General features: G+C 40.7%; 1 protein-coding gene across 1 annotated transcript in view; it reads right to left on the minus strand.

Moving 5' to 3' along the window:
- The window catches only part of LOC135711382 (6-phosphofructo-2-kinase/fructose-2,6-bisphosphatase 1-like), a 281,793-nt gene extending 264,468 nt beyond the window's left edge, over nucleotides 1-17,325 (minus strand). Inside the window, exon 1 of the mRNA XM_065234244.1 lies at nucleotides 15,774-17,325. Coding sequence (XP_065090316.1) covers nucleotides 15,774-15,867 — 94 coding nt within the window. The 5' untranslated portion in view covers nucleotides 15,868-17,325. The remainder of the gene's footprint in view (nucleotides 1-15,773) is intronic.
- Nucleotides 17,326-21,786: the final 4,461 nt, after the last annotated feature.

Consider the following 21,786-nt stretch of genomic DNA (forward strand, 5'->3'; position numbering starts at 1 on the left):
GATATAAGCCATAGTCTGTCCAGGGTATAAGGTTAATATAGAGCTTGTATCGTTAGTTTCTTTTGATGATGGCAATGCTTCACGAGAGGCGATATGGCAATGTATATTAAAAGGAACTGCTGGTGTCATCTATTTATTTATTTATTTATTTATTTCGTCAACCAACGTAGACTAGTACAACTAATACAGTTTTGGTTTTCTTAAATATATATTTATATAAAAAAAAGTAGTGTCAGCTTTCTTGTCTTTTCTTTTATGAGTTGTTATTTCTTATGGAATAAAAATATTGCTTTACTTTATGCCGAGACATTGTAAAGTCAATGGTTTCGCAGTGTTTATTGTAAGAGGCCATCACGCGGTTTAATGGCCCATATTTTGCATAATTTGTGCGATGATGTTTTATGGCAAATAAATTTCGATTTCGGAGTTGCCGAGTGGGTGCATGGAAATTTAATTTTGATAAAAGTTCTGTTGAGTCAATTCGCTGCGAAACGATATCATTTACAAATGAAACCATTGCATATTCACGACGCTCTTTTAATGTTTGTATGTTTATAAGCATGCAGCGTGCTTCATATGATGGAAGAGGAAATGAAGTCCAACCTAATTTACGAAGAGCGTATAATAGAAATTGTTTTTGTACTGATTCTAATCTTTCTTCGTGCGTGATTGAAAATGGAGACCATACAATGCTGCAATATTCCAGTATTGACCTCACATAGGCAATATATAGTGTTTTAATTGTGTAAGGGTCCTGAAAGTTATAGCAAAAGCGCTTGATAAAGCCTAGCATGTTATTTGCCCTGTGAATAATTGTATTGTAATGGTCTATAAAAGTTAGCTTAGAGTCTAAGATAATTCCTAAATCCCTAACTCTTTCACATTTGTCTACAGTTGCCATCTTGCACGGGTGTAGCCAGGTTTCGAACTAGGAAGGAGCGAAAAAAAATACTATGGAAAATTTGACCGAATGCCATTTCACCGAACGCCGTTTCACCGAAAACCTTTGTGTTGCTGAGTTTAGGGGGGCAGTTGTCCACCCCCCCCCCCGCCCCCTCTGGCTATGCCTATGCATCTTTGTAATTATCATTATCAGTGATGGTGTCTCTTCACCGATGGTAGACACGAAGCGACTGCTGCCAGCCGTTATGGAATTTCGATTACGTTCGGGTGTAAAGCAAAAGTCATGAAACTCAATCTCACCACAGTTTGATGAGATTTGCAGCTGGTGAATTTTGTTAGTTCTTGATCTTTGGAGGGATTTGATTTTTTTTTTATATTTACCCAACAATGATCAATATCTAATAAGAAAACATTTTATTGGCTTTAGTGTTTTCCACAGGCAATATGGAGAATAAAGACATACATATTTAAATTTATGAATACGTACAATGAAGTTTAAAAAAATATTACCCTTTAAAGTGAAAGTTAATGCTTTTTGGTTGGTTTTGACTCCACACTCGTTCGATCCACACCCAAATTAAAAATATCTATGAAAAGGCTATCCAGTTTGCAGAACAGATTGCCTGCAAAAAGTGCATTCCCTAACACAGATTTCTTATTCAATCACCGTGTCCGATTGGTCGTCACCAGCAGCTGCAGCAGCAGTGTTTTTGGCGCGTGGTGTTGAACATTGTTCTCCAGTACAACGAAAGGCTGCCCGCAAGCAGCGTGCTGCAGCCCACATGAGCGTCTATTCACCGAAGAAGGAGGAAGAAGCCGCACCGCTACTGATCGGATTCAGTAGCTCTTCGTGAGTTGCTGTCGGCCATCTATGCCAAGCGCGTCACCCTTGTTCCAAACAACATATTGCTCGCCAGTCTCATCTGTGTTGAACACCCTAATAGCTCTGCATTACTCAACCATCACGACATAACGATCCATTTCAGGACCACCATTAATTTGTTAGAGTATTTTCTGGACATTTGTCAAGGTCATCAATCGGATGTCAGTTTTCATAAGTTTAAATCTTACATATCATGTTAGAATGCGAAATGAGCAACAAATTATACAAGTTGTTTGAAATTTCGTAAACATTACGTGCTGCTTCGAATTTATTATTCATAAATTATAATATATTGCATTTCTAGAACAGAACTTCATACTTTTTTTTCGTTTGATTTGTTTTCCACCGATCTTGTTTTCCGTGCTGAGCACTAATGCTACCAACGCCAGGGAGGCAGCTCCCACACCTGGACCCTCTCTATCGACCCATCAACTCATGGACCGGGGACCAACGTCTTTACTCCCTTGTGAAGGAAGGCTTGATCAAAGATTTTATGCTTCAGAAACCTCCGACTGGGATTGAATGAGTGGCAGTCACGTATTCTCATAATCTTAATCAGTTATCTTAGATCAGCATCTTGAGAAATTTCCGATGTCCGAATTAACTAACTTATTTATTTGGAACTTTTCTCTATCTTTGTATAGAGAATCTCTCTATCTAATCTAATCTAATCTATCTAGCTATATCTTTGAAAATTTCTATACGATTTCCTTAGGATCATTCCAAAAAGGTGCTAAAAAAAGAGTTACCATCAAGATTCCCCTAAATAATATTTTAATGATAATCCCTACCAATTATCCGCATCAGTCTAATGACCTTCGAATAAATTCCGAGGTTATTTTCACTTACAATAAACCCCTCATGTATACATCACCGTTATCAAATGGATATTGGTATTACATACACGCTTCCAGGTTCGAAAATATTCTTTTCAAACCTGGCACGTATATAATTTATGTTTTTTAAATTGTAATATGTATTTGGACTGCACTTAAAACATTTATCACATATCTAATGGATGAAAACCATATGAATTTCACTTAGCTTTCATGTGATCACATAGCTAAAAATCTCACCACAAAATCACATGAATATTATGAGGCCGATGAAATTCATATGAAAAATCATATAAAATTAACGTGATCTCATAATGTTATGTGAAATTCAGATGAATTCCATTAATTTTGTTTATGGTTGAAAATCATTTGCGATTCCAATGGAAGCTACATGAAAACTATTTTCGGTGTGGTCTTACCATGTTAATTTGATCCTAAAATCCATGGGTTCCGTAATTTTGATTTTCTCTAACCTTTGGATCTCATTTCGTGATGCACCTTTGTCGTAATACTTCCTTCAACGAACACTATTTTTCTTGCATTGCCATCCATTGGTCATCCGGGAGGTTCACGTCTAGTGCTTTCCTCAGGAACAGTTCGCGGTCACCAACTGCCACCCGTCCAGTCTTGGGCGTATCCAGCGAGGCATCTTTTTTGAAATTTCTTAACGCTGGCTAAACATTAGACCTTTGGGTTGATTTGATTTTGGTTTGATCATTGATCATCTCTCTTAAAATCCAGTCTGGTATCTGCCGACGAAGGATTCCTCAAAGAATTGAGATTAGGTGACATACAAAATAGTTGACTAAAACAAGGTTGTTAATCGATCACCGTCGATAACGTTAAAGTATGCAATGGTGAAGTTAACTCCAGAATATTTAGGCAATATTACGTCATGTGATTATCAGCAAAAGAGATCTTTTCAACCATAACTTGGCTATGAATTGAGAATGGTTGATAAATTTAGAATATGTTTAGGAGCAAAAAAATGCAGACATTAAATCTACATAAGCCAACAATCTGGTAATTTGTTAGGTTTTGATTGATGAAGGAAGTATGTAACATTTCCAAACTTCTTTGCAATGTTAATCCGTATTTGTACGTATTTTTTATGAGCATTCACACACTTTACTAAAGTAATCTTGGTTCTGACTGGTGTAGTTATAATTAACTCTATCACATTTAATCAGTTGATATAGGCCAAACATCTCAAAACACAAAATAAATACAAATCCACAGTTATACGACACCAACAACAAATGAACTTGCATTGATTTTAATGAATAGAAGTATCCTATCGCATTTCCTCTTCTCGTTACATTTGTAAGCTGTTATGGAAATTTTCTTCGCAAATAATAATATTTATCAACTCTCTGCTTTGCCTTCTCGAATGATAAACCGTGGGGTAAACAAAACCATTAAGGCAAACAAGATACCCACTTGGTAACCGCAAATCAAGTTACTAATAGCGAACTTCGATCTACAGATCGATGCCTGGTGGTTCTCCATGGGCTACATTCTAACTACATTCATAAACAGTCGATCGCTGTGATTGTCGTCACGAATCAAACATTGGAATAACTAGGGGAAATGGCTCTAATGTTGGCCTATGGATCTAAGATTGGGCCCATCGCTAAAAATCTGCTATTCATCAATTTTATCTAGATGAACGCGTCATTGAGACGGTACTAATTGATATTTTTGGTCGCCCTTGAAAATTAAGTCGATTGCTGAATTTATGTATGGGCCCAAATTAGAGGCATTTAGGCCGACATTACATCCATTTCTTGTCCGGGAGAGGATCCTGGTGATAACGACTGTGTGCGTCGTTGTTTCCTAATGAGAATGAATTCGGTTTCAGTTCTAGTGAATCAACTGATTCAGCGACAACATTTCTATAGGCAATGTTGTCGCTGAATCAGTTTATTCATTAGAACTGAAACCGAATTCATTCTCATTAGAAAACAACGACGCACACAGTCGTTATCACCAGGATCCTCTCCCGGACAAGACATCGCAAACTTGAACCTAGGATCGTACAAGAGTTCAGGGAAACAACTACCGTTATATGAAGCAATCTCGTTGTCCTAATCAGGGATCCCCGGATCTTGGAAAAGCTAATTATGACTTTTGTTTGTGTTTTGTTAGTCGCTGTCCTTATCAACCATTCAGACGTATCACGTGTAACAGCCATACGACTTATTTGATGGGAACAAATAAATTTTGCAAATAGTTTGATTCAATCAAACTCAAAGCACACACAAACACAGACAGGTAAAAGTCAACTCAGCGTGAATAGCAACTGCAAGCCACACGAGCCTAGAATTGAGTTAAATGTAGTCCGGAGTTCCCATTCTACGGAATGGAAGAGAACTCTGTTATCTCGTTGAGTTGATTACTTTGTGAATGTATTATCATATTTACAGTGGCGAGAAGTGGGTGGGCGCAAAATGTGAACCAGATCGAAGCTGTTCGGCGGATGAATCAAGTGATTGCTGGAAGTGTGGCAAAGGGAGTGATCATTTGACATAAAACCGTTTGGCATACAAGTTGTAAGATACAACTGTTATGTTAGGTCATTGGCGTTTCCTTCCTGCCATCTTATATACTCGTAGTGTAGCATGCATACTGGTTTGAGCATGTTTTGATCTTTGTTGGATTTGTTGCATTGCCATATGTAGGTGTGATCAACTATAGTGTCCGCCTCCTTTGATTGTTTATAGGAGAAGGCGACATTCACCATAAGACGTTCACTCGTTCAGTGCCAGTCAGCTGTTGCCATTTCGTATTATAGTAGATATTGACTCTCGTATTTTTTTACTTCCGTCATTTTATAACGTTCAAGTTTCTTCCTGTTGACATGACTTTTTGCTTACATTCAAATAATAAGACAGATTGTCAATTAGTTTCCTGTTGGCAAGGGCTGTAAGACCGCCCAAACCTTCCTAAATATCTATACATTATGAAACTATAGCGCATTCCACGCGTTTTATCTCGTCCAGCAACAACGCGCGCGCACGTTCCACACATCAAAAGTCCCAGAGGGCACGTACAAGAGCATCTCGCAAGTCGTCGTCAATCTTTACAACCCGTCCGGCCGGCCGTCCGTCGTCGGTCGGTTGGTTCCGTGTCGCAGCAAGTGACATTTGCCACATGCATGCATGCATTCATCGTGGTTAATCGAGTGAGCTATAAGACACACGAGACAGACTATGGCGTGTAGTTGGACTTTGTTCTATCTGCACAATATATAAATTGCTTTGTTGTTTCACATTGGCGTCTCTCGTCTGTGCGCTGCTAACTGCTAGGTGCAATGTAATGATTCTCGCTCGAGACCGGTTCTAACCGGGAATAGATTGCAAGAGAAAAGTATCGATCTTCTGGTCAGTGAGCTACATTTGTCTGTCGAGGTTTAGCATTATTTGCTTCTTAGTCGTATGGAATATGTCTGCCCCCATCTACATAAGGCAATTTCGACTCCCGCCTAATTTTTCAAAATGGCGTATTCAATATTCTATAAAACGAAAGCACGAAAGCGGCTCATCTTATCTAAATGACTGCTGAGACAAAGTTGCATAGGAAACTGGATTGCCTTTTCAGAAAATAATACACACTGAAAAAAATCACAAATGTTTGACAAAAATTTTAAAAAATAAAACTTTTAAAAACTCGAATTTTTAAGATTTTTTAACTTATGTTTGTTTAAAGCTTTTCAAAAATTCTACCTTTTCTGGTATTAGACGCAATGGACATTTTAACTTTCCTAGTGCTTTGGGCTACTTTTTGGCCTGAAAACACTTGTAAATTAAAACAGCAAAAAAGGTTGGATGGCGGTAGTATGTAAACGTCAAACGTAAGCGAATTGACTATACACGCCACAGGTGGCGGTACTACAAACTAAAAAAAAACATTTAAATTGACCGTTAAATGCGTGTTCGATGAACAACTTGCGAGTTTTATGACTGTTTGTCTGTGAAGACTGTATTCGATAAAAAAATAGACACACCCATTTGTTTGTAACTGTTTTGCGTGTTGGTAAAAAAAATGCTGGAATTTGCCTGAAACTAGCTTACAGCGTAATGTTTACGCCGGCAGTGTTTCATCAAAATCGTTCAAGTGGTTACAGTGATGGCGTCGGAACAAGAACAGAAGCGCAAAAATATGTTGTGCACTCATTTCGAAAATTACAACGCGACTCATATATGCATCGGAAAATATCTCGGAATTCATCATTCAACCGTGCAGACTAGGAAGATATTGAACCTCTTCAAGTGTCGACCCAACGGTTCGGAATGCAGCAAAGATGGCAAATGTTTCAATGTTTTGTGCAAACTACACGTGCTAAACTACACGTATACAAAGTTCGGAAAGCTCCGAATCGGAGCAATAAGCAGAACACGGTGGCTAAAACCCGTGTAAGAAAGTTGTGTCGGCAGTGGTGGTGATTCCCTGTAGCGTCCTTTTTCGTGTTACACTTCGCAATTTCACATGTAAAAATAATAAGGTTTCTGTGAATGCACGTAGCTGAAACTACTATTTGTTGTTTGCTGCGGAGAAGCCAGGAATGTCTGAAATTTTTAGGTGTATACACCTCGTAGATCTTGAGATGTGTGCTCTTTAAATTGCGAAGTGTGATGGAAAAACGGACTCTACGAGGAGACACCTTAATACAGCTAACGTAACTGACATTACGCTGCTTTTACTGCATTTGTTTATTTTTGTGGCCATAAAAATTACATAAGATTTTCGACATGATTGAAGTGCATCCTCTTGGATGTAATATTAAAATTTATTTTTTGCAGTGCACATCTGGCACCATTAACGGGCAAATTTACAAGGATCAATGCCTCCAGAAGCGCCTCCTGCCCTTCCTGAAGTCCCACGGGGGCCAGACGCTGTTTTGGCCGGTTTTGGCATCTTGCCATTAGGCCCGACCAGTCTTAGACTGGTAAAAAACAACAATGTTGTTTTTGTACCTGAAGAGTTCAACCCTCCGAACACGCCGGAACTTCGCCTAATCGAGAAATATTGGGCTATCATGAAGGCAAAAGTTCGAAAAACCCCTGAGGTGCTGGAAAATAACTGGATTTGAAGAAAGAGTGGTTGAAATTGTTGAAACAAGTTGCCTCCTCCATTTCCCAACATCTAAAGAGCAGTGTCAAGGAAACCCGATCAGGAACGAATATCTCGATACATTAAATTGGTATGGATGAGTCTGACATAAGAGGTTAAATACCAAAAAATAATACAAAAAAAATTATATCAATACCATTCCAATACCAAATTATACTAAATGCAATACCAAAACAATACCACAAAGGTATTATTTTGGTATCCAAATAACAATTTTTGTTATTTACAAAGTATTTTGCATGTAATTTTTTGGTATTTTACCTATTATGTCATGCTGATCAACACCAAATTTTCGTTTCAGTTCAGAATTAGGTATTCATTAGTTATTTTCTCCTGCTCAGGAAATGTGCGGGCATTTTGATATGGAGAAGAGCTTCAATAATGTAATGATGTTGATACATAACCATATTTTTTTTCCTGTCTACAGTTACGAAGCCAGTACGAGAAAGCATAGTGGAAAATGATTAGGTTAGATGAGCTCTAATCATTTTTCTTGTCTAATTGATGTTTACAGCATACCTGAGATATGATATAAACATCAATACGGCCAGGCCTACTGCGTTGTATTTGCCGCAAAGATGATTCTTGGAAATGAATGGGAACATTTCTTGAATCTACAGGGGTGAAAGGATGCGTGGACATACCGTACCAAACGCTCCGAGTTACTATGTGTAGTTGTGTGTAATGTGTAAATATTTTTACAATATTGAAGAATCATAAAATAATGCAATGGAAGGATCTTACCGAATTTTCTCCTATGTTGGTAATGATTGTTTTGCGCTTAAAAGTTTCGTTCGATGCATCCGCTCCTCCGATCGGGAGGTTGCAGAAAAATCTAAACAGCCGGTTTGCCATCGGCCGTGCATGTCCAAAAGCCAGATTGTGAGCAATCTCGTGACAGGGGAGCTCTAGCGAATGATTAATCACCCCTCCAAAGAAATATGCCACCAGGAAAATCATCTTCCACGATTGGTCCTTCATTATGAACAACATCGCAAACTGCGTTAGCACCATGGCACCAGCCACAAACTTGAACCACGGATCATATCCGAAAAACTTCTTGATCTGCGGATACTTGCAATACGTAAAACCACTCGAAATCCGTCCTGGACACGTGCTGGCCCATTGCGGTCACTTCTTGAATGCTTGGGAAATACTCCCAAAATGAAAAAAAAAATCCGAATTTCACAACACTGCTTCACGTAGAATAGTGAAGACGCTCAAAAGTAAAAGTACACCGCCCCGGCTGCAGTATCGATGATACCGACCTGGAATTATCCTTAGCTCGGCCATAAAAGTCTGCACTCGCGAACTTCTCTAGAAAAAAACGCGACGAAAAAACATAGACGAACAATTTGACAACCGGAAAATTTTCACGTCCGTGTAGAAGCAGGGCACACTTCGATCTTTCTCTACAGTTACGAATTTCTTCCAGTGTAAAACTTGGTCCAGCTAGAATCTGGAGGCAGACTCAATTTTACGGCAGCGCCACTAGTGATCGGTACTGGAATGTTTTGACAGCATTTTTTCTTTGAAAGTGCTCCTCTTGAAGTGCTGAAAGTTTCATCACGATTCGTGCCAATTGTATAAAGTTTTGCCAGATGGAAGCCGAGAAAAGAAAATTTATTTGGCACAATTTGATCGGAAATTTGGCGTGGTCTGCCGTTGAGTCGGAGTCGTGAAGTCGGAGCCATGGAGTCCGAGTCATGGAATCGGAGTCGTGGAGTCGGAGTCGTGGAATCGGAGTCGTGGAGTCGAAATCATGAGTCGTGTGATTAAACGTTACTACGGGACTGCATACGTACAAAGTGCAGAAGGCTGCAAATCGTGACCAACGGCAAAATACGGTGGGAAAGTCACGGACCCGGAAACTGTAAACCCAGATGCTGACGAAGCCTCATTGTCCCATCATGGATGATGAGACAAGGCGGACCTCCGGCAGCTTCCGGGGCTACTGTTCTTCACCATCCAGCACAAGTTTGATGTTCCGAAGGAAGTAAGAGAGCAGAAACTTTCAAAGTTTGCCAAGGAATACATGATTTGGCAAGCGAAATGCTCATGTGGCAAACGGAGTGCGCCGTTCGTGACTACCGTGACTGTAAACGAAGAGATCTACCTCAAGGAGTGTCTACAGAAGCGTCTGCTTCCTCAGTTGAAGCAACACGAGGGCCCTACGATATTCTGGCCGGATCTAGCTTCGTGCCACTATTCAAATGTTGTCCTGGAGTGGCACGAAGCCAACAGGGTCACTTTCGTACCTAAGGACATGAACCCCTCCAACGCACCGGAACTAAGGCCCATCGAAAAATACTAGGCTATTATGAAGCAGGCACTACGGAAGCATCCCTGTGAGGTCAAATCTGAAGAAGACATGAAGAAGAAGTGGGTTTCCGTACAGAAGAAGCTGCTGTTGTACAGAACCTAATTGTCGTGACTGGACCGAGGTTTCCAGCCTAAGTCACGGTTCCACGAATCTGCTGCTCCCTCTGTTGGTCCGCTAGTACCGCTATCCCTTCTGCTGGTGGTCCTTTGCTAGTCGTCTGCTCTCTCCATAGTCCGTCATAAGAAAGCCGTCAACGAGCTACGGTACCTCATATTTATGCCTCTAGCTATATCAAGATTTCCGAACCAATCAGATTCTGTTTACATACGGTCTATCACACTTCACGCTCACTCGATTCTACTCATTTCTATTCCACACTAACTCTAACTACTACACTAATGAGTGGAGTTAAGCGTAAGGTGCGAGCGTACGGCTATTGAATTTGAATTGAAGTTCAATGAAATATATATGCCAAAAGCTTACTAATGGGTTATATTTTATTGTCTGAAAGTTTGAAAAGGATCGGTTAGCTAGGTAATTTTCTACAGCGTTTTTCCGTGATGTAATTTGATGTGGGACACCCTTTATCGCTCTGCTTCAAAAAATGACAGCTGTGCTTGTAGCAAATTTCCTCAGCTACAACTTTGCTCAAAACCACTTTTCAATAAAATGTAAAGAACAAAAGTTGTTTATGATTCAAGTCACTGGTGTCTTATGATTAGGCTCAATCAACTGCTCAGCAGGCAACATTGGTGTTTCTGGCACGAAGAATAGAGCACAAAATCATGGCTACTATGTCACACTGCAGAATACAGTGTTGCCCAAAAACCAGCTGTTTGATCATACCATAAGATTATCTATCTCTTAAACAATTAATAACTATTTCAATATACGTTTGGCTGAAAAACGATTTTCTGCAAAGTTGTAGCTTGAAAAATTTCCCATTATTATGGTATATAAAACTTTTTAACAGTGTTATATGGAAAAAGGCTAGAAGACAATGAACAAAAAGTTTGGTTTTCCCATAGTAGTTTCCATATAAACTTCAAATTGTTTGTGCCAAATCAGTTTTTTTTACCAAACGAGTTCACATTTTGGGAGTCTAATCAGAACCCAATTTGAAACTTTTTAAACTCTGTTGAGCGAAAATTTCAAATTGTTCATCAGTCTGATGTTTATTCTAATGTATTCTCATGATTTTCTTAAATACGTAGTATGATTCAATGTATTGATATTCAATTTGTTTAATTAATTTATTTCCATAAAGCAAGTATTTGAACAAGGATCTCTTGGAAAACTATCCGAATTACCTTTTAAAATAATCCACCAATCAATTCCCTTCAGCTTAAACAGCCAAAAATTCGCTTATATAGAAAATGCTTGCCTGTATAATAGTCGGTAGATATTTTTTTTTTTTTTTTTTTGTCGGATTTCCCATGAAATATTTTTGATTAAATTTTATAATCTTTTCTTAAATTCAACCGAAATTCGGTGAAAAACAATTTTATTGTAGTTAGAATCAGAGTCGAAATGAGAGCTTCCATCCCGGGATGAAAATCCAGGTATTGTGGCATTTCCCGGGAAATAAATTTATAAATCCCGGGATCGCGTGTAGCTGTAGCTGAATCCAGAACTTTCACATCTTATGAAATATATCTCTTCCCTTCGTTTGTCATTCATTCTGATTTATCGAAAGTATTGCACACAGATATCATCGTTGTACAAGAAGCACTCGTGAAAAATACGATCTAGCAGTGAAACAAACCGTGAACATTTTGATAAAATTTTATAATCGCCTATCTAGATGGTACATAGACGAAAATCAGGTTGAGCGTTGTAAGATGTCCATCATTCATAGTTGATCGAAAAACCATTAAAATGCATTGTTAAGATGGCTGGAAGTACGTAGTACTAGTCTCAACTGATAATGTCCTTCCTTAGATTAGCGAGCTGAATCTTGTAAAATGCTGACTCCTTCTGGAGGAACTTCTATATATCACCGTTTTCTATCTTCGCTTCCATAGCTCTCCATCGCTGTCATTTGTTACGCACAAAGGTATGCATCACCTTTACCCGTTAGTATGTAAGCTATGTAATCCTAAAGCATAATCATCATGATCTGCACGGACTATTGTGAAATTTGTCGAACAAACATAACATCACGTCACATTAGGGAATTTCTTAGATATCAAGAGACATTCATTTGATTTCAGAGAACTTCATAGAAGTTCGTGGAACTTCGTAAAACCTCAGGGACCATCATAGATCTTCAAGATAGTAGAATGTTAAACAACTTCGTGGACGATGATTACGGAACATCGCATGAATTATTTGAAATTTGTACAAGTTCAGCAAGATGGGCAGTTGTACCTATCGAAAAATTAAAAGATGTAAGCTATGGAAAAATCTTTGAAGTACTGGGAACTTCAAAGAAGTTGACGGAAAATCCCAGGATTTCGTCAAATATTCTACATATTCAGGGAACTTTATATAGACTTTGAGTTCATGGAATCTTCGTATAACTGATATTCACGAATTTGCGATGATATCTATGGATATTATTCAAGACTTTCCAACTTAATCAAGTAATGTTCTGAAGATCTGCAAGTGTTCAAAAATTCAAAAAAACATCTTTTAGACATCCTTCCAAGACGGAAGTTTAATTAAAGAGTATTTAAAGGATATATAGCTGGTCGGAGATTTAAAGCCGACTGGATATTTTTCAATACTTCAGGTTGATTAATTAAGATATTCAACTGTTCGTAAAGTTCAAATTAGGGAATCTGAAGATCTTACACTGGTAAAACATTCAATTGGCTTTCTCAATATGGCAGATCAGTTAGGAAGTACTTGAAAGATCTCTAGCTGATCGAAGATTTCAATAAAGTTCTCTGGATATTTTTCAAGGCTTCAGGTTGATCAAGTATTATTGCGAAGATATTCTCCCAAAACTGAACGTTGATTAGGAAGTATTCAAACGATCTCCAGCTAATCGAATATTTCAGTTAAGTCCTGTGAATATTCAATTTGATCTAGTTTTATTCTGAAATATCCGATTTTGGTTACATTATTCATATTCAACATATTCAGGAAGAAGTTTAAAATATGAAATCAAAAACTCTTCATATGCCAGGTTAAAATTTAAAAAATCCATCGGAAGTCTTCTTCAGCTTCCGCATGTCTTGAAACAACTTCACAAATCAAGAGATGTCTTCAAAATGTCTGCATGAAAAAAATACCTTCACAGAATTTTAAATGTCTTCAAAATGAAGATATGTCTTTAAATGTGGTGTCCCTACTATTGAAGAAATCTCCTTTTTTTAATTTTTCTTCGAAGGAGATGAAACATACGAATATTAAAACAATTTACTAATTTTATTTACTTCCCGGGATACCGGGATCTCCCGGGTTATCAAATAAATATTTACCAAATCCCGGGATGGTGGATGCCACCGGGAAATGGAAGCTCTAGTCGAAATTAAGGAGAGTCGGTTGACTTAAATAGATCCAGGTCCAAATATTTTCATCACTTTTAAATCTTATGTAGCCCCGTAGTGTGGGTAGATCACCTTTTCGTGGTACGTTACGGCATGTAAGATCTACCAACGATTCCTAGTCCCGACTACTTCAAACTAGGGGAACAGGATTTTTCAGTAATCCAAGGAACACATCTTAGTCCTTGTTACTTTTTATACCTTGTTGATAGTGACAAGACCCGGCTTTGTCTACCGAGGATGATCTTTAAACAAGGAAAAAATGAGTTAGTTGTCTTCATATATGTGATTCCTAGTCTTCTATTCATTGTTCCCTAGTTCCTGACTAGGGGAACAGGATTTTTCAGTAATCCAAGGAACACATCTTAGTCCTTGTTACTTTTTATGCCTTGTTGATAATGACAAGACTCGGCTTTGTCTACCGAGGATGATCTCGAAAGAAGGAAAAAATGAGTTAGTTGTCTTCATCTATGTGATTCCTAATCTTCTATTCGTTGTTCCCTAGTTTGAAGTGGTTAAGACTAGGGTTCTGATGCATGGTCATTATCGGTGTCATACTTTAATTTTGTTGCTAAGGAATCCAATTTTGATTGACAAAGGGGCGCGCCTTTGGAGGGTGTTTCAACACTCCGAAGGGTATAAATAGCGGGACCTTTCAATTAGAGTCGGATCCTTGCGATAAATGCAAGAGTGACAACTGTAAAAAAATCGAATACTTCATCATTTCTCAATAGTGATGGAGTAATACGACATGCACTAAACTAAGGACACGGGATATACTATAATAGATCAATTTACTGGTCACAGTAGTGTTAGGTCCCGAACAGAGGAAAAAAAAATCTTATGTAAGAAAATATCAAACCCACCTGTCCCTGTGAAATGATGAAAATCCCCCTCTCCTCTCCTTTCTCATCCTATTCCCTTACATAATTTGTGGATAATCCCGTAATAATTCATATGGATCTGAGCAGTGCTCGCTGAAGCCAGATCACTTTTTGCACGAGGTTCTCAAAAACTATTTTTAATTCTAGTTATGAAACTAGAAAAAAAAAACGGTCGGTTAAGGTCAAGTTGATGGAAAATTTAAAATTAAAATGTTACATACAAACATATGTATACATACAAACATAAGGGGTTTTCGTGAGAATTTCCAAAGATATAATGATTTAAATTAATCAAGAATACGCAAAAATTGAGCACATTTGAAAACTGCTTGAGCCCCTAGTTACCGAGGGGCCCATAGATTTTACCTTTACCGAACTTTTTTTCTAGTTTCATAACTAGAACTACTTAACGAGTACAAAGCAATGTATTTGAGAACCTAGTGCAAAAAGTGGCCTGGTTTCAGCGAGAATTGCTCATCTACCACAATAATTTTGGCACCGTTCCATATTTTTCCGACCATTGTGTGATGGTTTGAATTAACTAAAGTTTAAGTTTGCAAACAAAATAGCGGATTAAAAATAATCGATACTACCTTTAAATCAACAGGGTTTTCAGTTTCAACCATATTTTTATTGGATTCAAAACTAAAATCGATTCTCTTCCTGTCTTCTACAAAAAAAACCCTACATTTACATGGATTGTCTCCAATTCATGGAGACGCTTGATACCTGACAATTTCCATACCCCAGAACCAGCAAATTCACATTAAAATTTTGCATCTCTCCAATCAGATAAATCTGACCGACTTGTTTTACACATGTTTCTTTTATATAGTATAGGGGAAATGCGGGAAAAATTAGCATAGCAGGTCAAATTAACACTTGACTTTTTTAACGGTAAAATCATCGAAATTCTGTAAATGCAAATAATTGATGGAACAGAAGACGCATCGATTGAATTGTCTCTATTCTGATTTAATTGATATTTTGATAAACTTAACTAGGTATTCATTCTACCCGCATTTCCCTTACACATGTCGAGGGACACAGCGCTCACACTTTTGCAACTATTCGAAACTAGGTCAGGAATTTAGCAAACAGCCTCCACCCGCAAGCTATTTTTGCAACCACTAACTGTGACACACCAACACACGTGACCTGCGCGCGCTAAATGAGAATCATACGGACACGGATACAAAGTGCTTTTCTCTCGAGCATCGACCTTGGCAGGGTGCTTGCATCCTGTCCCCCCATGGGTTTCCGATCAGATTCCAAGGATTTCCCCCCTAGCAACGTAACAATGACGCTGATACTTACGATTCCTGTAATAGCTGGCATCGGATCGATGATTGAGGTCATCCTCGCCAGCCTGAGCCAGCTTGGGATCGTTTGTTGTCGCAATGGGGGCCATCTCCTTCTGTTACCCGTCACTTGATGCCGTTTGTTATGCTAGGTAAGTGCTCTCAGCTGTTTGCTGTTTCCGCCTTGACACTTTTTTGTTCTGCTGCACTTCCCTTGTGTGGCGATGCAATTTATTGATTTTTGTTCTCGAGAAAATGCACGGCGATGTTTGTTATGATTTCTACTATAGGTGATTCTTGGGACTTTCACTAATCAACGTGTGCTGGTATCACGCAATTTTACACCCTGATTCTAACACAATTAAGTAGATTCTTCCAAACTGTGCAAATAACTGCTGCTGCTTCGCGCGGAATCGACTGCTGCAAGTTTCGCGGTTGATTTCTAATTGCAACTAATTGGCGTTTTTACCGAACGAGTCAACCGGGAAAAATGTGCTCAATTTTCTTCAAATCGAACCAAAACAAACTCAAAGGATACAGAACGAATGCACCCACAACAACACGGTGGCACGCGAGAATGCACTTGTCCAATTGCTGCAGTTGCACTTTGTACGCGGGCGCGTTTTGAAACTACCACAAACTACTAGCGCTCGATCGTTGCTATACGCTTGATGACAGACAAGACAACAGCACTATAGGCAGCTGGGCAGGTTGACCGTGAAACAGGTTGTTAAACCCGGGTGCTCTCTCTTCTTCGGTAGTATGCCGAACTCTGAATTAACTGTCCGACGATGGTGCAGGATCGACTTGCTGTACAGATTTATTATCAATAAACTAGTACTTTTTTTTTACTTAAAGCGGTAGGTAACTTTCCACTCACAGATGCAACAGTTAGCCGTTTTGTGTTTACAAACAGCAGATTCAAAACAGAACTAAATCACCTAATCGTGCCGGGTTAATTCAACCACGTCGGCCAATACTCGACTCGAAACCAAAATACGATGAGTGTACCGTTCCAAGGTGTTAGTTGTACGAGTAGGTAGTAGTAACCGATACAAACTACTATTTCGCCAATTTTCTAGCACCAACAAATTTCGGCCCACAGAAAGCACACACAAACGTTATGTAAAACTTCTTGGAAATTGCACGCCCCTAGAGCACGGTGGTTTTGAAACACTTTCTCGTCTCTTCACTGAAATGATTCGATGAGGTATGTTCGATCAGCTTGCGGACATCCGTCATGCCATGGGCTATAACACGGGAACTGATCGGGACTCCGGGGTAGCCAGCCTGGGGCGGATTCTTCTGAGCCAGCTTAATAACTCTCGCTTAACGGTAAGTTTAAGAAACGATTCTCGGCTCCGACTACGACGACGACGACGACGCTCGGCACTCGAACACCACGATACGAAGGCACAGGCAGACAGAACTGAACTGATTCTGATTGCTGTGAGAGGGGCCCGGACTCTTAGGATTCGCAAATAATTTAAAATCTAGAGCGCACCACTGCTGCGACTTGCAACTGAACTCCGTACAAAATACAGACGGCGACGACGGGACACAGAAGGAGAAGATTAAAAATAATTCTTGACCGCACGACGGGCAGAAATAAAATGTGAGTGATTGCCGCTGATCGCACAACGACGGTGGCGAAGGCGGCGGCGGCACCGTATGCGAACAGGCTCCTATAACAACAGTGAATGCTTGATAGGTATTGTGTGTGTCGATGTGTGCTGGTTCGGCGGCGTCGTAGTTTTGAAAATTGATTGTGACGACAGCTAATATCAATTGAGATCGGTCGAAAATATTGCTCTGACGCACGTATATTCACAGTTCCATCAATTTCCCCATGTACGATTCGATTATGTTTGCTTACATATTTTATTTTCGTATGGTATCAAGCTGGAGCTGATTTGTCCAGACTTATCCCATTTGAATAAATTGTGAGTCTATCTTTCGGTAATACACAGACTGTTGGCATATTTATGGAAAGAATTTGAGATCGCAAGTGAATTTATAAAGAAAATACCCCCGTGACGTGGGTAGATCACTTTTTCGTGGTACGTTACGGGATGTAAGATCTACCACCGATTCCTAGTTCTGACTACTTCAAACTAGGGGAACAGGATTTTTCAATTATCCAAGGAACTCATCTTAGTCCTTGTTACTTTTTATGCCTTATTGATAGTGACAAAACTCGGCTTTGTCTACCGAGGATGATCTTCAAACAAGAAAAAAATGAGTTAGTTGTCTTCATCTATGTGATTTCTAATCTTCTATTCGTTGTTCCCTAGTTTGAAGTGGTTAAGACTCATGTGTCTTACCTTAATTTTGTTGCTAAGGAATCCAATTTTGACTGGCAAAGGAACGCGCCTTTTATTGGACTATTCGGAAGGGCAAAGAAGTTCGACTGAACGGTTTAGCGGTAGACAGATGACTAAATTTTCTTTATTACAGGTATCACTTATATACTAGAACAGGGAATCACTGGTTGCTTCGATTCGGATACTCTAACACTCCTCCTCGACATCGAATGCTAGAATTCCTGTCGCTTCGCAGTTTATCCAACTTCACACTGGTTAACGGCTTCGTCATCATGTCTGCCAACATGTCTTCTGTGGGGCAGTACAGCAAACTAATGATGTTCTTGTTCTTCAGATCCTTGACGAAACAGTACTTCGTATCCACGTGTTTCGATTGCTGATCCACTTTCTCGTTCTCTACCTGCCGAATGCAGCTTTGATTGTCCTCACGTATGCAGATGGGATGATTGACTTGCTTCCCTAGGTCCTTCAGCAATTTCAGCAACCATTGCACTTCCTGACAAGCCTCAGCCAGGGCGATGAATTCAGACTCAGTGGACGAAAGCGCCACACATGACTGCTTTCTTGATGCCCAACTCACAACGCCATTACCGAGGAAGATTAGAAATCCAGACGTTGATTTTCTATCTCGGGTGTCCCCGGCCCAGTCAGCATCGCAATAGACCATCAATGCAGCGTTCGATGATCCAAGCTGCACCGCGAAATTTCGTGTGTGGACAAGGTACCGCAGCACCCTTTTGGCTTCAATCCAATCCTTGGTCCTCGGTTTACTAACGGACCGTCCCAGAATTGAAGCGCTGATGGAAATATCCGGCCGTGAGTTTACCGCGATATATAGCAAACCTCCTACCAGACTTTGATAAAGGTCGCCTTTTGGTAGCTCCGCCGAATTCTCCTCCTTTTGCTGATATCCGGGATCCATTGGAATTTTCGAGCCCTTGGCTTCCGAGAGACCAAACTGGCCAGCAAGTTTCAATATGTATGCCTGTTGATTTAAACGGTAACCGTTGGCGGATTTAGTTACCTGAATTCCAAGGAACACTTGAATGTCGCCCAAGACTGTCAATTTGAAGCATCGTTGCAAATCGTGAACTACTTCACGGAACTCTATTTCGCTGTGGCACACGACAAGAATATCGAATACATAGATCAGGATGAACGATTTCTGTCCCTTCGTTGTCCGGACGTAGAGGCACGCATCTGCCACCGACTGACAAAATCCAGCTTTCTTAAAGACATCGTCAATCGTCCGATTCCATACTCTTGCCGCTTGTTTCAACCCATATAGACTGCGATTGAGCCGGCACACGCCCGTTCCATTCGGACCCTTGGTTTCGTATCCTGGCGGCTGCTTCATGTAGACCTCTTCTTTTAAAGCTCCATACAAGTACGCCGTCTTGATGTCCAGGTGCTTCACCAGAAGCTTACGTTCTGCTGCGATGGTCAATAACGTCCGAAACGTAACTTGACGAGCTACAGGTGCAAAAACTTCATCGAAGTCGGTCCCATACTTCTGTGAAAAGCCTTGCGCAACCAGCCTGGCTTTATACCGGACAACGTTTCCTGTGGTGTCTTCCTTCTGCTTATACGCCCACTTGCATCCAACGGGCTTGCGGTTCTCGGGCAGATCAACAATCTCCCAAGTGTCATTCTCCATCAACGACCGGAATTCCTCATCCATCGCTGCCATCCAATACTCACGATTGATCCCATTGATTGCTTCACGGTAGTTTCGTGGCTCTCGTTCGCCACTAGATGCTGCTTGGACTGTCTCACTATATCGAGCTGGTCGGATACCTTTCGTGGTTCGGCTCGATCTCCTGACTTGACATGTTTCATCGTCGTCGTCCTCGATCAATGTGGCATCTCCATCATCCGATTTGTCATCGTATTCTGAATCGTCCGACGAGATACTTGAGCTCTCATCGTTCGAATTTTCTTCCTCGATCTCACCGACTGGATTGACATCAGTGTTGATTGGTTTGCTGAATTCGAATTCAATCACCTCTTCCACTGGTAGCGATTCCACTGCCCGGTCCAAGGAACGCTCGGACACTTCCGACGCGGTGTGCTCCTCCTCAACGAAATTGGCATCTCGGCTGACGATTACTTTCCTTGTAGATCGATCCAAAAAACGATACGCCTTATGGTCCAACGAATATCCAACAAACGTTAGCTTCTTTGCTGTCGGATTCATTTTCTTGCGCTTTTGTTTGGGGACGTGAACGAATGCAGCACATCCAAATGCTTTCAAATGCGCTACGTCCGGCATTGTTCCAGTCCAAAACTCGAACGGTGTTTTGGGAATTGACTTCGATGGTAACCTGTTCTGTAAATAGACAGCAGTACTTACGGCTTCTGCCCAGTAGCACTCCGGAAGCTTTGCATCGAATAACATGCAGCGACTCATCTCGACCAGGTACCGGTTCTTCCTCTCGGCGACTCCATTTTGCTGGGGAGAGTAGCTGGCGGTAAACTGTGGCTTGATTCCTTCTTGCTTGTAGAATTTCATCAGCTCGTTTCCGGTGTACTCACCACCCTGGTCGGATCGGATGGCTTTCGGCTTTCGTCCGAACTGGGTTTTCACGTATGCCACATATTCCTTCAGCTTCTCTGGAACCTCCTCCTTCTTCCGCAGCAGATACAGCACACAGAATCGACTGTAGTCATCAATGACGGTCATGAAGTACCGATAACCAGACACTGATGCATTGTCGATCGGGCCACAAACGTCTGTGTGCACAATGTCCAGCATTGCACGAGATTTGCGTTCGACCGATTTAGGGAATGACTTTCTGCATAGCTTCGCTCGCTGACAACATTCGCATCCTTGCTTGACTCCGCAGTCGTACACCTTCAAGCCGGTCACCAGATTCTTCTTCAGCATCACGCTTAGAGCTTCAGGATCCCGATGTCCAAATCTTCGGTGCCAGACGTGCTGACAATCAACTTCGTGGTGGTCGTTCACAGCCATCGAAACTTCACAAGTCGTTTTCACCTTATAAAGGCCACTTGTTTTCTCGGCGACAATTGCCACGGTACCACCAACAAGAACACGACATCCTCCAGCGTCGAACATCACAGCAGCTCCCTTCTCTGTGAGCTTTGGCACTGACATCAGGTTCATTTCCAAGCTTGGAACAAACAACACGTTGCTTAGAGACACATCGGTTGTTTTTCCGTCTCCATGGTAACACGAAATTTTTCCGCTACCAGCACCTTCGACCTTCGCAACTTTTCCATCAGCCAGAGTAACGGTTTTCACTTGGCTCTTCTGGATTTCCTCGAAAAAATCGGAGTCACAGCACATGTGCGCGGACGCACCTGAATCCACAATCCATTCCGCATGGTCCGATTGCTCATGCACTCCCAAAGCAAACGTAACGGTTTCGTTTTCACTGCGCACGCTTTTCACCTTCGGGGATTTTTCCTTACCGTCAACCGATTCCTTCGCATACAGCCTGCATTCCGATTGCTTGTGTCCAGGTTTCTTGCAGAAATGGCACGTTAACGGCTTCTTCTTCTTCTTCTGGAATCCTGCTTTCATCGCTGAACTTGAAGAACCTTGACTTCGTCTCTTCGCCACTTCATCTAACAGCTTCCCTTTCACCAGCTCCAGTTTCAGCTCCTCATCGGACCGGCTTTCCAGGGCCGTGGTCAACGTATCGAACGAATCAGGCAGGCTCCTAAGAACGAGGGCGACCA

This window comes from Ochlerotatus camptorhynchus, unplaced genomic scaffold (genome assembly GCF_037179485.1).
Source record: "Ochlerotatus camptorhynchus isolate MF236.1 unplaced genomic scaffold, CSIRO-AGI_Acam_v1.1 ptg000432l, whole genome shotgun sequence".
In the NCBI taxonomy this organism is placed as follows: Eukaryota; Metazoa; Arthropoda; class Insecta; order Diptera; family Culicidae; genus Ochlerotatus; species Ochlerotatus camptorhynchus.